The 12064-nt window shown below is 41.6% G+C and overlaps 2 protein-coding genes across 41 annotated transcripts in view; one reads left to right on the top strand and one right to left on the bottom strand.

Moving 5' to 3' along the window:
• The window catches only part of LOC118366773 (target of Nesh-SH3), a 63797-nt gene extending 53502 nt beyond the window's left edge, over positions 1-10295 (top strand). For all 5 annotated transcript variants that reach the window (XM_052493232.1, XM_052493228.1, XM_052493230.1 and 2 more), the window contains 4 exons: positions 3952-3981; positions 4097-4255; positions 8507-8629; positions 8858-10295. In XM_052493232.1, coding sequence (XP_052349192.1) covers positions 3952-3981; positions 4097-4255; positions 8507-8629; positions 8858-8973 — 428 coding nt within the window. In that variant the 3' untranslated portion in view covers positions 8974-10295. The remainder of the gene's footprint in view (positions 1-3951; positions 3982-4096; positions 4256-8506; positions 8630-8857) is intronic.
• LOC127915021 (shematrin-like protein 3) lies at positions 891-3924 on the bottom strand. Of its 36 annotated transcripts, none has more exons than XM_052493258.1 (5): positions 3184-3924; positions 3067-3144; positions 2991-3029; positions 2562-2639; positions 1999-2522 (listed from the first exon to the last, which is right to left on the bottom strand). In XM_052493258.1, the coding sequence occupies exons 1-5, from the start codon at positions 3515-3517 to the stop codon at positions 1999-2001; spliced, it is 1053 nt and encodes a 350-aa protein (XP_052349218.1). In that variant the 5' UTR covers positions 3518-3924. The 36 variants fall into 36 exon arrangements, 27 of the variants coding, with proteins under 27 accessions (XP_052349211.1, XP_052349213.1, XP_052349215.1 ...); XM_052493261.1 differs by having other exon boundaries at positions 1999-2483; XM_052493260.1 differs by lacking the exon at positions 2562-2639 and having other exon boundaries at positions 1999-2171; positions 2211-2327; positions 2718-3029; positions 3067-3923.
• Positions 10296-12064: the final 1769 nt, after the last annotated feature.

Genomic DNA, 12064 nt, shown 5'->3' with positions numbered 1-12064 from the left:
CTTACTGTTTCAACTTGAATACTTTGCATTAGCTTGGCTCCGACTCTAAGTGCTGTATCAAACACTGATATCACATGCTTTTCAGACGTGTCGCTAATTAGTTTCTTGCTCATGGTATTAACCTTTGGCCAATAGATGTGTAATTAGCTGCTCACTATTAGCATGGCCTAGCATGTCAGAGGTGTGCAATAAGACTGTTGTGACTCCAACATGCCTTTTCCGTTTTGGTAACCTTGGCGAGCACTGGGTCATGTCTGGTCGAGACCTATCGGTCCTGTCTGTCTGTCAGGCTTTTCATCACTCCTCTAATCAAACAACAACACACACTAGTCTCCAGGAAGAGATGGACAACTATTACCAGGGTGCAACTTTGCGAGGGGGGTGTTTGGGGACTTGATCATGTTGGTAATAGTTAGGTTTAGTGCTCTATTCAATCAGATCCACTTTTGCCGACATCGGCATAGAGGTTGTTTTGGCGGTGTCGGAGGTGGAACTGCGTTAGAGCTGTCAAATCCACAAGTGGCTCCTGGCATTATACAAGAAGCAGGTTAAACAGTGTGATCAATATACAGGTACACTTTGTGCTGGGGACAATAAAAGGCCACTAAAATGTGCAGTTTTGTCACACAACGCAATGCCTCGTGTCTCAAATTTTGAGGGAGCTTGCAATTGGCATGCTGATTGCAGGAATGTCTCCCAGAGCTGTTGCCAGAGAATTGAATGTTCATTTCTCTACCATAAGCCGCCTCCAATGTCATTTTAGAGATTTTGGGTACGTCCAACCGGCCTCACAACTGCAGACCATGTGGAACCATGCCAGCCCAGGACCTCCACATGCGGCTTCTTCATCTGCAGGATCGTCTGAGACCAGTCACCCAGACAGCTGATGAAACTGTGGGTTTGCACAACCAGAGAATTTTGGCACAAACTGCAGAAACCGTTCCAGGGAAGCTCATCTGTGTGCTCATTGTCCCCACCAGGGTCTTGACCTGACTGCATTTCTGCGTCGTAACCGACTTCAGTGGGCAAATAGTCGCCTTTGAAGGCCACTGGCATGCTGGAGAAGTGTGCTCTTCATGGATGAATCAGCGTTTCAACTGTACTGGGCTGACGGCAGACAGCGTCGTGTGGGCGAGCGGTTTGCTGATGTCAACATTGTGAACCGAGTGCCCCATGGTGGGAGTGGGGTTATGGTATGGGCAGGCATAAGCTAAGGACAACGAACACAATTGCATTTTATCGATGACAGTTTGAATGCACAGAGATACAATGACGAGATCCTAAAGGCCCATTGTCGTGACATTCATCCGCTGTCATCATCTCATGTTTCAGCATGATAATGCACGGCCCCATGTCGCAAGGATCTGTACACAACTCCTGGAAGCTGACAGTGTCCCAGTTCTTCCATGGCCTTCATACTCACCAGACATTTCACCCATTGAGCATGTTTGGAGTGCTCTGGATCGATGTGTTCGACAGCGTGTTCTAGTTTCTCCCCAAGTGGGAAAACATTCAACAGGCTTGCGAAGGAGATTTCATGCTGCATGAGGCAAATGATGGTCACACCAGATACTGACTGGCTTTCTGATATTAAGATATATGTGACCAACAGATGCATATCTGTATCCCAGTTGTGAAATACATAGATCAGGGCCTAATGAATTCATTTCAATTGACTGATTTCGTTATATGAACTGTTACTCAGTCAAATCTTTGAAATTGTTGCATGTGGCATTTATATTTTTGTTCAGTGTACCTAAAGGGGACATTACCATTGGCTGCACAGAGTCACATTAAGATACATCCCATGCAGCCTTGTTAAAAACTTCTTTGGGATAGGGGGCAGCATTTTCACTTTTGGATGAATAGTGTGCCCAGAGTAAACTGCCTCCTACTCTGTCCCAGATGCTAATATATGCATATTATTATTCGTATTGGATAGAAAACACTCTGAAGTTTCTAAAACTGTTTGAATGATGTATGTGAGTATAACAGAACTCATAAAGCAGGCAAAACCCTGAGAAAAAATCCAAACAGGAAGTGGGAAATCTGAGGTTTGAAGTTCCGTTTGCGGAACCCCAGTCCTAGACAGGTACAAGTTGGAACACTGGAATGTGAGATGTAATCTACACCTCCGTAAAGAACACTGGAATGTGAGATGTATTCTACACCTCCATAAGGAACACTGGAATGTGAGATGTAATCTACACCTCCATAAGGAACACTGGAATGTGAGATATAATCTACACCTCCATAAGGAACACTTGAATTTGAGATGTAATCTACACCTCCATAAGGAACACTGGAATGTGCAATGTAATCTCCACCTCCATAAGGAACACTGGAATGTGAGATGTAATCTACACCTCCATAAGGAACACTGGAATGTGAGATGTAATCTACACCTCCATAAAGAACACTGGAATGTGAGATGTAATCTACACCTCCATAAGGAACACTGGAATGTGAGATGTAATCTACACCTCCATAAGGAACACTGGAATGTGAGATGTAATCTACACCTCCATAAGGAACACTGGAATGTGAGATGTAATCTACACCTCCATAAGGAACACTGGAATGTGAGATATAATCTACACCTCCATAAGGAACACTGGAATGTGAGATGTAATCTACACCTCCATAAGGAACACTTGAATTTGAGATATAATCTACACCTCCATAAGGAACACTGGAATGTGCAATGTAATCTCCACCTCCATAAGGAACACTGGAATGTGAGATGTAATCTCCACCTCCATAAGGAACACTGGAATGTGAGATGTAATCTACACCTCCATAAGGAACACTGGAATTTGAGATGTAATCTCCACCTCCATAAGGAACACTGGAATGTGAGATGTAATCTACACCTCCATAAGGAACACTGGAATTTGAGATGTAATCTCCACCTCCATAAGGAACACTGGAATGTGCAATGTAATCTACACCTCCATAAGGAACACTGGAATGTGAGATGTAATCTACACCTCCATAAGGAACACTTGAATTTGAGATGTAATCTCCACCTCCATAAGGAACACTGGAATGTGCAATAATCTACACCTCCATAAGGAACACTGGAATGTGCAATGTAATCTACACCTCCATAAGGAACACTGGAATGTGAGATGTAATCTACACCTCCATAAGGAACACTGGAATGTGAGATATAATCTACACCTCCATAAGGAACACTGGAATGTGAGATGTAATCTACACCTCCATAAAGAACACTGGAATGTGAGATGTAATCTACACCTCCATAAGGAACACTGGAATGTGAGATGTAATCTACACCTCCATAAGGAACACTGGAATGTGAGATGTAATCTACACCTCCATAAGGAACACTGGAATGTGAGATGTAATCTACACCTCCATAAGGAACACTAGAATGTGCAATGTAATCTACACCTCCATAAGGAACACTGGAATGTGCAATGTAATCTACACCTCCCTCAGGCTGATCGAAATCTTCAGTATTTTGTTTAATGAATTTCAATTTGAGCGTCATTTTTTCTAACTAGCCTACACTTTCTCGTTCTGAACTTCTAACCTGAGAGGGAGGGTGTGGCTTCGTGACAAGAGCAGCTGCTCAACGATTTGACAGCTTCAACATCAGTCATAGTCACATAATAGCTACAGATGGACTGGATTTTGGGATTCATATCATATCCGTTATGCACACTAATGAAATCAATTAACTAACATTCACAGCAATATTGTGTCCAAACAGAAATAAGAGTGACTGAGCTGGATTGATCTCCAACACTGATAAAGAGGAGTGATTGGACCAAAGGCTCTTTGCCCTGTAGTGAAATCAGACTGGGAGGGACATGACTATGTAGCTGTCCATGTGCAAGTATTGTTTATTACTGTATTAATGCGGTAATAATGGACTGATGTGTGACTAATGATGTTTTCTCTCTTTCACTCTCTCCTCCATAGCGGACCCACGGGTGAGTGAGAATGTCTCAGGTGAGTGGACTCAGTATGTCATGTTCACAATCATTTTTCTTCCATAGTTTATGTCCCGTTCTCTGTGCCATAGTGTCAAATGAATCCTTAAATATATTCTCTCTCCTGCCTCCAGGTAAAGCTGCTATATGGACACAGTTCCCCTTCAAGGCAGACTCCTACTCGGAGTGTAACGGGAAGCAGTACGTGAAGAGGACCTGGTACCGCAAGTTTGTGGGCATCCAGCTATGCAACTCCCTTAGATACAAAATCTACATGAGCGACTCGCTCAATGGTCAGTATAGTATAGTATAGTAAGAGGGTTGCCTTGGGAAATTATTCAGACCACTTGACTTCTTCCAAATGTTGATAGGTTACAGTAGGTTACAGCCAGGTTTGGGCAGTAATGGATTACATGTAAACCGTTACATTACCAGCAAAAATATTGTAATCAGATTACAGATACTTTTGAAAAATTAGACGATTACATCGAGGATAGCTTTTAAGTTCAGAAAGGAGGTTTGCGAGAAAAAAAATATTTGACACCTGTTTTCTCAATGGCATTCAAATCAGCATTGAAAAACGGTGCATGTTTAAATTTTTTCCACCTGAGCGTGTCTGACCAGAATTCAGAGACCACTATGATGACACACCAAATGGGTTTGATGGATTGCGGGAAAAGAGCAGGAAAGGGCTTTTGTAAGCTCCAGTCCAAGCCATGTCCTTCCAATGGTACGACTGCTGTCGGCATCCAAACATGATCCAACTTGAATAAACACTTGGAGGTAAGGATGACAGCAGTGTAGTCCATGGCGATACGGATATCACTTATTGTCATCTACATAGCGCATTGATGTGAATCATACTGCTGTTCTCTCATTTAGCTATTTGCACATTACGGTGGTTGTGGTGGATGGCTGTTCACAAATCTAAATGTGTATTTGAACCCAATAATGGTTGAATTCAAGAGGTTTAAGCTGCCTCTCAATCATTGTTTTTGAAACCAATGGACAGCCAGTAAAACATATGCTAATGAAACAGCTGCATAGTGTGGATCCCAGCCTATGGCATAAAACTGTTTTTTTATTGCTCAATCTAATTCATGCTGATACTATTTTTTCTTATCCATAGGCCTAATGGACACGTGTTCAAACTCAAACTCACTTTTGATAGACTTAAAGGAGCAATCTGTAGTTGCTACATCCATTTTTGGACTTATAAATTATATATCAATTGATTCTTGAAGAATATAACTTCACATGCCTCATGAGCTTAGTTCAACTGTCCCACCATGAGAACCCAAAATATAAGCTTGTTTTCCCCCAATGTTTGTAAACATTGTAAACATAAACAAACACTGTATAGCCTCATAACATGGTTCAAACAATAATTTTGATATCATCGCGTCCATAGCTCTGACTATTAATCTGAGAGTGGTTACATTTCTCCAGACCCATCCCTCAGCTTTTTACCAAAACAGAGGCGGGGTGCGGTTTTGTTACTGTTTCATCTGTGGATTTGCCCTTTAAACAGCTGCATATTATTAAGATATCAAAGTGTCACCAACAAAATGTTAAATAGGCCTATAGCAATGTAGCATATGGCATTCATTTTTCACATGTAAATAGCACATTTCAGTAGTGCTCAAAGCATGCCACTCCATGAGGACAGCATTTATTTTTCAACTCGAATCAATCAGTCCTCCATGACAACAAAATCATAAATAACAGTGAAGAGCTGGCTAAGTTTTGGGGTTATGCTCAGGTAAAACAATTTGGCTAATCTATACTTCCATATTTCTAAGTCCTTTCTTGAAGATCAAGGGGTATAACATTTATTGGAATGACTGGAATTCTGATTAAATTATATTTTTACATTAAAAACCAAAGTTTAACGTATTTTTATATGTAGTAGAAAGCGATGGGTTAGAAGAAGCCCACACAAACAATGCACAAAGTCAAATGTAACATCTATATGTGGCCAGCTATGTAAATTTTAACATTGCAGCATAAATCAATAGATGTGGTTCAATTGGTAACATACATTTTTGTCTTCTTCTAATGCCTCTTAAGGGGAAAGTAATCTAAACGTAACTGAATGTAATCAGATTATGTTACTGTGTTTGGGTAATCCAAAAGTAACGTTACTGATTACAATTTTGGACAGGTAACTAGTAACTGTAATGGATTACATTTAGAAAGTAACCTACCCGACCCTGGTGAGACACAGTTTTTTTCTCATATCAATCTACACACAATGGCCCATAATGACAAAGCAAAAACTTGTTTGTAGAAATGTTTCCACATTTATTAAAAATATAAAAGTATTCAGACTGTTTACTCAGTACATTGTCGAATCACCTTTGGCAGCGATTACAGCCTCGAGTCTTCTTGGGTATGACACTACCAAGTTTGGCACACCTGTATTTGGGGAGTTTCTTGCATTCTTCTTTGCAGATCCTCTCAATCTCTGTCAGGTTGGATAGGGAGCGTTGCTGCACAGCTATTTTCAGATCTCTCGAGAATTGTTCGATCGGGTTCAAGTCTGGGCTCTGGCTGGACCACTCAAGGACATTCAGAGACTTATCCCGAAGCCACTCTTGCGTTGTCTTGGCTGTGTGCTTAGGGTTGTTGTCCTGTTGGAAGGTAAATCTTCGCCCCAGTCTGATGTCCAGGACCATGTTTTCATCAAGGACCTCTCTGTACTTTCCTCTGTTCATCTTTCCCTCGATCCAGTCTAGTCTCCCAGCCCATGCTGCTGAAAAACATCCCCAAAGCATGATACTGCCACCACCATGCTTCATTGTAGGGATGGCGCCAGGTTTCCTCCAGACGTGACACTTAGCATTCTGGCACTCTACCATTAAGGCCTAATTGATGGAGTGCTGCAGAGATGGTTGTCCTCCCATCTCCACAGAGCAACTCTAGAGCTCTGTCAGACTGACCATCAGGTTCTTGGTCACCTCCCTGACCAAGGCCCTTCTCCCCCGATTTCTCAGTTTGACCTGGCAGCCAGCTCTAGGAAGAGTCTTGGTGGTTCCAAACTTCTTCCATTTAATAATTATGGAGGCCACTGTGTTCTTGGAGACATTCAATGCTGCATTAAAGTATTGGTAGCCTTCCCCAGGTTTATGCCTCGACACAATCCTGTCTCAGAGCTCTACGGAAAATGTCTTCGACCTCATGGCTTGGTTTTTGCTCTGACATGCACTGTTAACTGTGGGATCTTATATAGACAGGTGTGTGCCTAGCCAAATTATGTCCAATAAATTGAATTTACCACAAGTGGACTCCAATCAAGTTGTAGAAACATCTGAAGGATGATCAATGGACAGAATGCACCTGAGCTCAATTTCGATTCTCATAGCAAAGGGTCTGAATACTTATGTAATCCAGGTATTTCTGTTATTTTTTAAATACATTTGCAAAACTGTTTAAAAACCTGTTTTCGCTTAGTCATTTTGGGGTATTGTTTGTAGATTGCTGAGGAAACAGTTTTATTTAATCCATTTTAGAATAAGGCTGTAACAAACAAAATGTGGAAAAAGTCAAGGGGTCTGAATAGTTTCCGAAGTCACAGTATACACTGAGTGTACAAAACATTAAGAACACCTGCTCTTTCCATGACATAGACTGACCAGGTGAATCCAGGTGAATGCTCCACTCTTAGAAAAAAGGTGTTATCTAGAACTAAAAAGGGTTCTTTCGCTGTTCCCATAAGACAACCCTTTGAAGAACCCCTTTTGGTCCCAGGTAGAACCCTTTTGGGTTCCATGTAAAACCCTTTCCACAGAGGGTTCTACATGGAAACCAAAAGAGTTCTATCTGGAACCAAAACGGGTTCTCCTATGGGGACAACTGCAGAACCCTTTTGAACCCTTTTTCAAAGAGTGTATGATCTCTTATTGATGTTACGTAATCTACACTTCAATCAGTGTAGATTAAGGGGAGGAGACAGGTTAAAGAAGAATTTTAAGCCTTGAGACAATTGAGACATGGATTGTGTGAGTGTGCCATTTAGATGGTGAATGGGGAAGACAAAATATTTAAGTGCCTTTGAACGGAGTATGGTAGTAGGTGCCAGGCGCAACGGATTTGTCAAGAACTGCTAAATTGCTGAGTTTTTCATGCTCAACAGTTTCCTGTGAGTATATTAAAAATGGTCCACCACCTAAAGGACATCCAACCAACTTGACACAACTGTGGAAAGTATTGAGGTCAACATGGGCCAGCATCCCTGAAAAACACTTTTGACACCTTGTAGAGTCCATGCCCCGATGACTTGAGGCTGTTCTGAGGGCAAAAAGGGGGACAACTTAATATTAGGAAGGTGTCCCTAATGTTTTGTACACTCAGTGTATGTCTGTTTTCCTCTGTTTATATTGCCTTGTCTCTGTGTACGTATGACTATAAAGGACTTGTGTACGTATGACTAAAGGATACAATGGAATTCTGAACGAGGTGTAACTAACTAAAATTATATAATCTCAAACAACATTATTTAACCTATAGCATCATACAGAGCCATAACCTTTGACCCTGTGCAGGCAAGTTCTACAACATCGGGGACCAGACTGGTCATGGGGAGGACCACTGCCAGTTTGTAGATTCTTTCCTGGACGGACGAACAGGCAGCCAGCTACTGGCCGACCAGCTTCCCAGCCGATCAGGTAGAGTACCATCAACTGGGCCCCATTAGAAAGATCAGTGACAGAGAACCACTTGTACAGGTGTCCATGACCATGGTTTCTTGTTCACTTTTCAATGACTACTAAAGATTTCTGTTTCAGGGTTAACTATGGGAAAACATGATCTCTAGACTATGTTAAAAGACCATTCACATTCCAAACCATTTTTAAAAGAAAGTTTCTCATTATCCTTTTGCTCTCATGTCTCAGGTTTCTACCGGGCTATGCGTCAGGAACCGGTCAACTTCGGCCAGATCGGAGGGAACTCGCATGCCACCTATGTCGGCTGGTACGAGTGTGGAACACCCATACCTGGGAAATGGTAAGACCCCTCCACCAAGGAGGTGGCCAGAAAGATGCCTGACTGAAAGAGGGATTATTTTACCAGGCTGAAAGGAGGACTGAGGAAGCCTGAGGGGAGGTGGGCTTCTCTGTTACCATGGAGATGCACCTTTCTGACTATCTATTTGTCAGATGGCAACAGCCCTCATTCCATTGTATAAAAGTGTACAGGACCATACTTGTCACGAACTCTGTTAGGCACATTTGTCATATCTCCTTAAATCTCATCTCACTATTTATCAATCACGACAACATGAGAAAATACTCAACCTGTAAACAAGGAAGAGAAGTTGGTAAAAGGTGTTTCAGAGTGCTTCATTAAATATGAACACTGGAAACTGTTGGGAAGCTGGCTCCCTGAAAATGTAATAATGTGTATGGTTTTATTTATCAAGCAGTTGTTATTCATGTACCTTGTGGTTTCTATTGGCCAGTCTGTTAAAATGGTTGCTACAAAAGCATTAGTTTTCACTCATACAGATACTGTCTATACTCCATACCCTTTCTTGATTGGTCCTGTGGGATTAACAGTTGCGGTTTGCACAATATGAAAGTATTAAATATGTATATGATGTGAAAGAACAATATTTCTGAACTACTATCAAGTCTCAACATTAAGTTTACAAAGCAAGGCGGTTCCACAGACTAGAAGTGTGTTAATCACTTGGAAAAGCACCTGAATGGGTTCTTTAGCCAATGAATGTCCAAATATTAAGTAGAGATAAAATCATCAGATACTGGGATTCACTCAGTTGGAATGAACAGCATAAGGATAGGCTTTGTTCTTTCATCTTCAATTTTCTAACTTCAACTCATCTCAATTTGGAGAATGATTGCCAGGAATCCGTTATGTGGATGTGGTCCTAAGCTCATTGCAAGTGACCACAATTGTCCACCTCTGGGGCGTGTTCGGTGGGGTGCACCATTGCAGAATGTTCAGATGGAACGTATTGGGTTTGTAGGATGAGGAATTATGTCAGTTCTATACGTTACATTTCTACCTACAACATTCAGAACATTTCCCCTCACTGACAAAACTCTTTGTTTTTAGCCTTGGATTGTTTTCTACAGTTTTGTTAGCACAACCTGTTCGTCTGAGTTTAAATATTATATAACATGTACATAAAGGCTTCTTTTAGTGTGGAAACAACCAAACAAAGATTACATTTAACATTTTGTACAGTTGCTCACAAATGGCTGCAGTTGTATTTTCAACCCAATTGTTTTGGGGAAAAGTGTTTATAGATTGTTCCAGATATGTACAACCATTTCTGTATCTATTTTCAACAATAAATCCTTAAGTATGGTTCTGTTTTTACTACTTCTACGACTCAAATTGGTTGTAAATGCATTGTGCACATATGAAAGTGTGTGTTCATATGTCACACACACACACCCACACAAATCATCAACACATGCCCCGTTTCACTCATTTCTCCATTAGTTCTGACTGCAGACAGGCAGAGCTGAGGGACCTACCACACACTCCCTCACCACACATCCCAGCCAACCACAAAGCCCGATTAGGAAAACAAACAGCAACAGCAGCATTACCACACTTTTCCAAATCCACTCTGGTGGGATACGAAAGGCTCTCGGAAGCCAAGCTCAACACGGAGCCGTGAACTCACAAACCACAGTGTGAGGGAAGGAGTGAGGGAGAGAAAGAATCAAAACAATGATAGACTTCAAGGTTTCAAAACCTTTATTGGGTTTTAGAGAAAATGTTACAGTTTAAACAAACTAAATGACACTTCAAGGTGGAACATCTGACTGATATATTAATACAAACCATTGAGGAAAAAAAGAGAGTGATAAACCATAAGGAGGTGATCTAAGAGGCTAAACATGGTAGGACCCTTCTGGAAGGTCAAAACTACACCTCCCATATTGTACTCAAGCGAGGGGCAGATTCCATGACACGACATAATACCAACATGGCGTTGATAAAAACGAGTTGTAAAAAAAGTATTTAAAAAAAATATATTAAAAAAAAGGGGATGAACACCATTTTCATAGAAGCATCTGTTGACACTCAGCAAACTATATCCTCAAAAGATCAGTAAAAATGCAATACGAATCAACATCATCTGTTGACCAGCGGATACAGGTGCATTTACAGCTGTCAGACCAGAAAGATAAAGTCAGATGATGATGATAATAAGACAGCCTTCATATTTCAGCCTGTTTTGTTCTCCCAGCTGGGTGTGCTTACAGACTGACGACATGTTCACCAGTGTTGAGCACTATTTCAACTGACAATTAGAAATTAAAACATTTAAAAACATTTTGAAATAAATAACTTTGACTTTTCAGTTTATTGAGAAGTCATTGAAAATGCCCTTTTTTATTATTGACTTGTACATTTTAGTTAACTTCCTGAATTGACTGCCTTCAACTTAAATTGAGCCCATCCTGATGACAGACACATAGGGTGTGGGTAGGGAACATTGAATTTCAAATAACAGGGCCATAACACATGGGTGTGTGTGTGTGGTGGTGGGGTCGAGACAGAGCACAGACAATAACATGGGTTTGTGTGTGGTGGTGGAGGGCTCGAGACAGAACACAGACAATAACATGGGTTTGTGTGTGGTGGTGGTGGGGTCGAGACAGAACACAGACAATAACATGGGTTTGTGTGTGTGGTGGTGGGGTCGAGACAGAGCAGACAATAACATGGGTTTGTGTGTGGTGGTGGAGGGGTCGAGACAGAACACAGACAATAACATGGGTTTGTGTGTGGTGGTGGAGGGGTCGAGACAGAGCAGACAATAACATGGGTTTGTGTGTGGTGGTGGATGGGTTTGTGTGTGTGGTGGTGGGGGTCGAGACAGAACACAGACAATAACATGGGTTTGTGTGTGTGGTGGTGGGGTCGAGACAGAGCACAGACAATAACATGGGTTTGTGGGTTTGTGACAATAACATGGGTTTGTGTGGTGGTGGTGGGGTCGAGACAGAAGCAGACAATAACATGGGTTTTGTGTGTGGTGGTGGGTCGAGACAGAACACAGACAATAACATGGGTTTGTGTGTGTGGTGGTGGGGTCGAGACAGAACACAGACAATAAC

This window comes from Oncorhynchus keta, chromosome 34 (genome assembly GCF_023373465.1).
Source record: "Oncorhynchus keta strain PuntledgeMale-10-30-2019 chromosome 34, Oket_V2, whole genome shotgun sequence".
Lineage (NCBI taxonomy): Eukaryota > Metazoa > Chordata > Actinopteri > Salmoniformes > Salmonidae > Oncorhynchus > Oncorhynchus keta.
Note: the sequence above shows the minus strand (reverse complement) of the source record. Positions and strands in the feature narration are given on the sequence as shown.

What these genes read in the sequence shown, in the direction of transcription:
- LOC127915021 (XM_052493236.1), bottom strand. Translation starts at nt 3,517, where the DNA reads ATGACGCTCAAATTGAAATTCATTAAACAAAATACTGAAGATTTCGAT. An exon ending in TTCCAGTGTTCCTTATGGAG is followed by an intron (nt 3,030 to 3,066) that starts GTGTAGATTATT and finishes TTCCTTATGGAG; the next exon opens with GTGGAGATTACATCTCAAAT.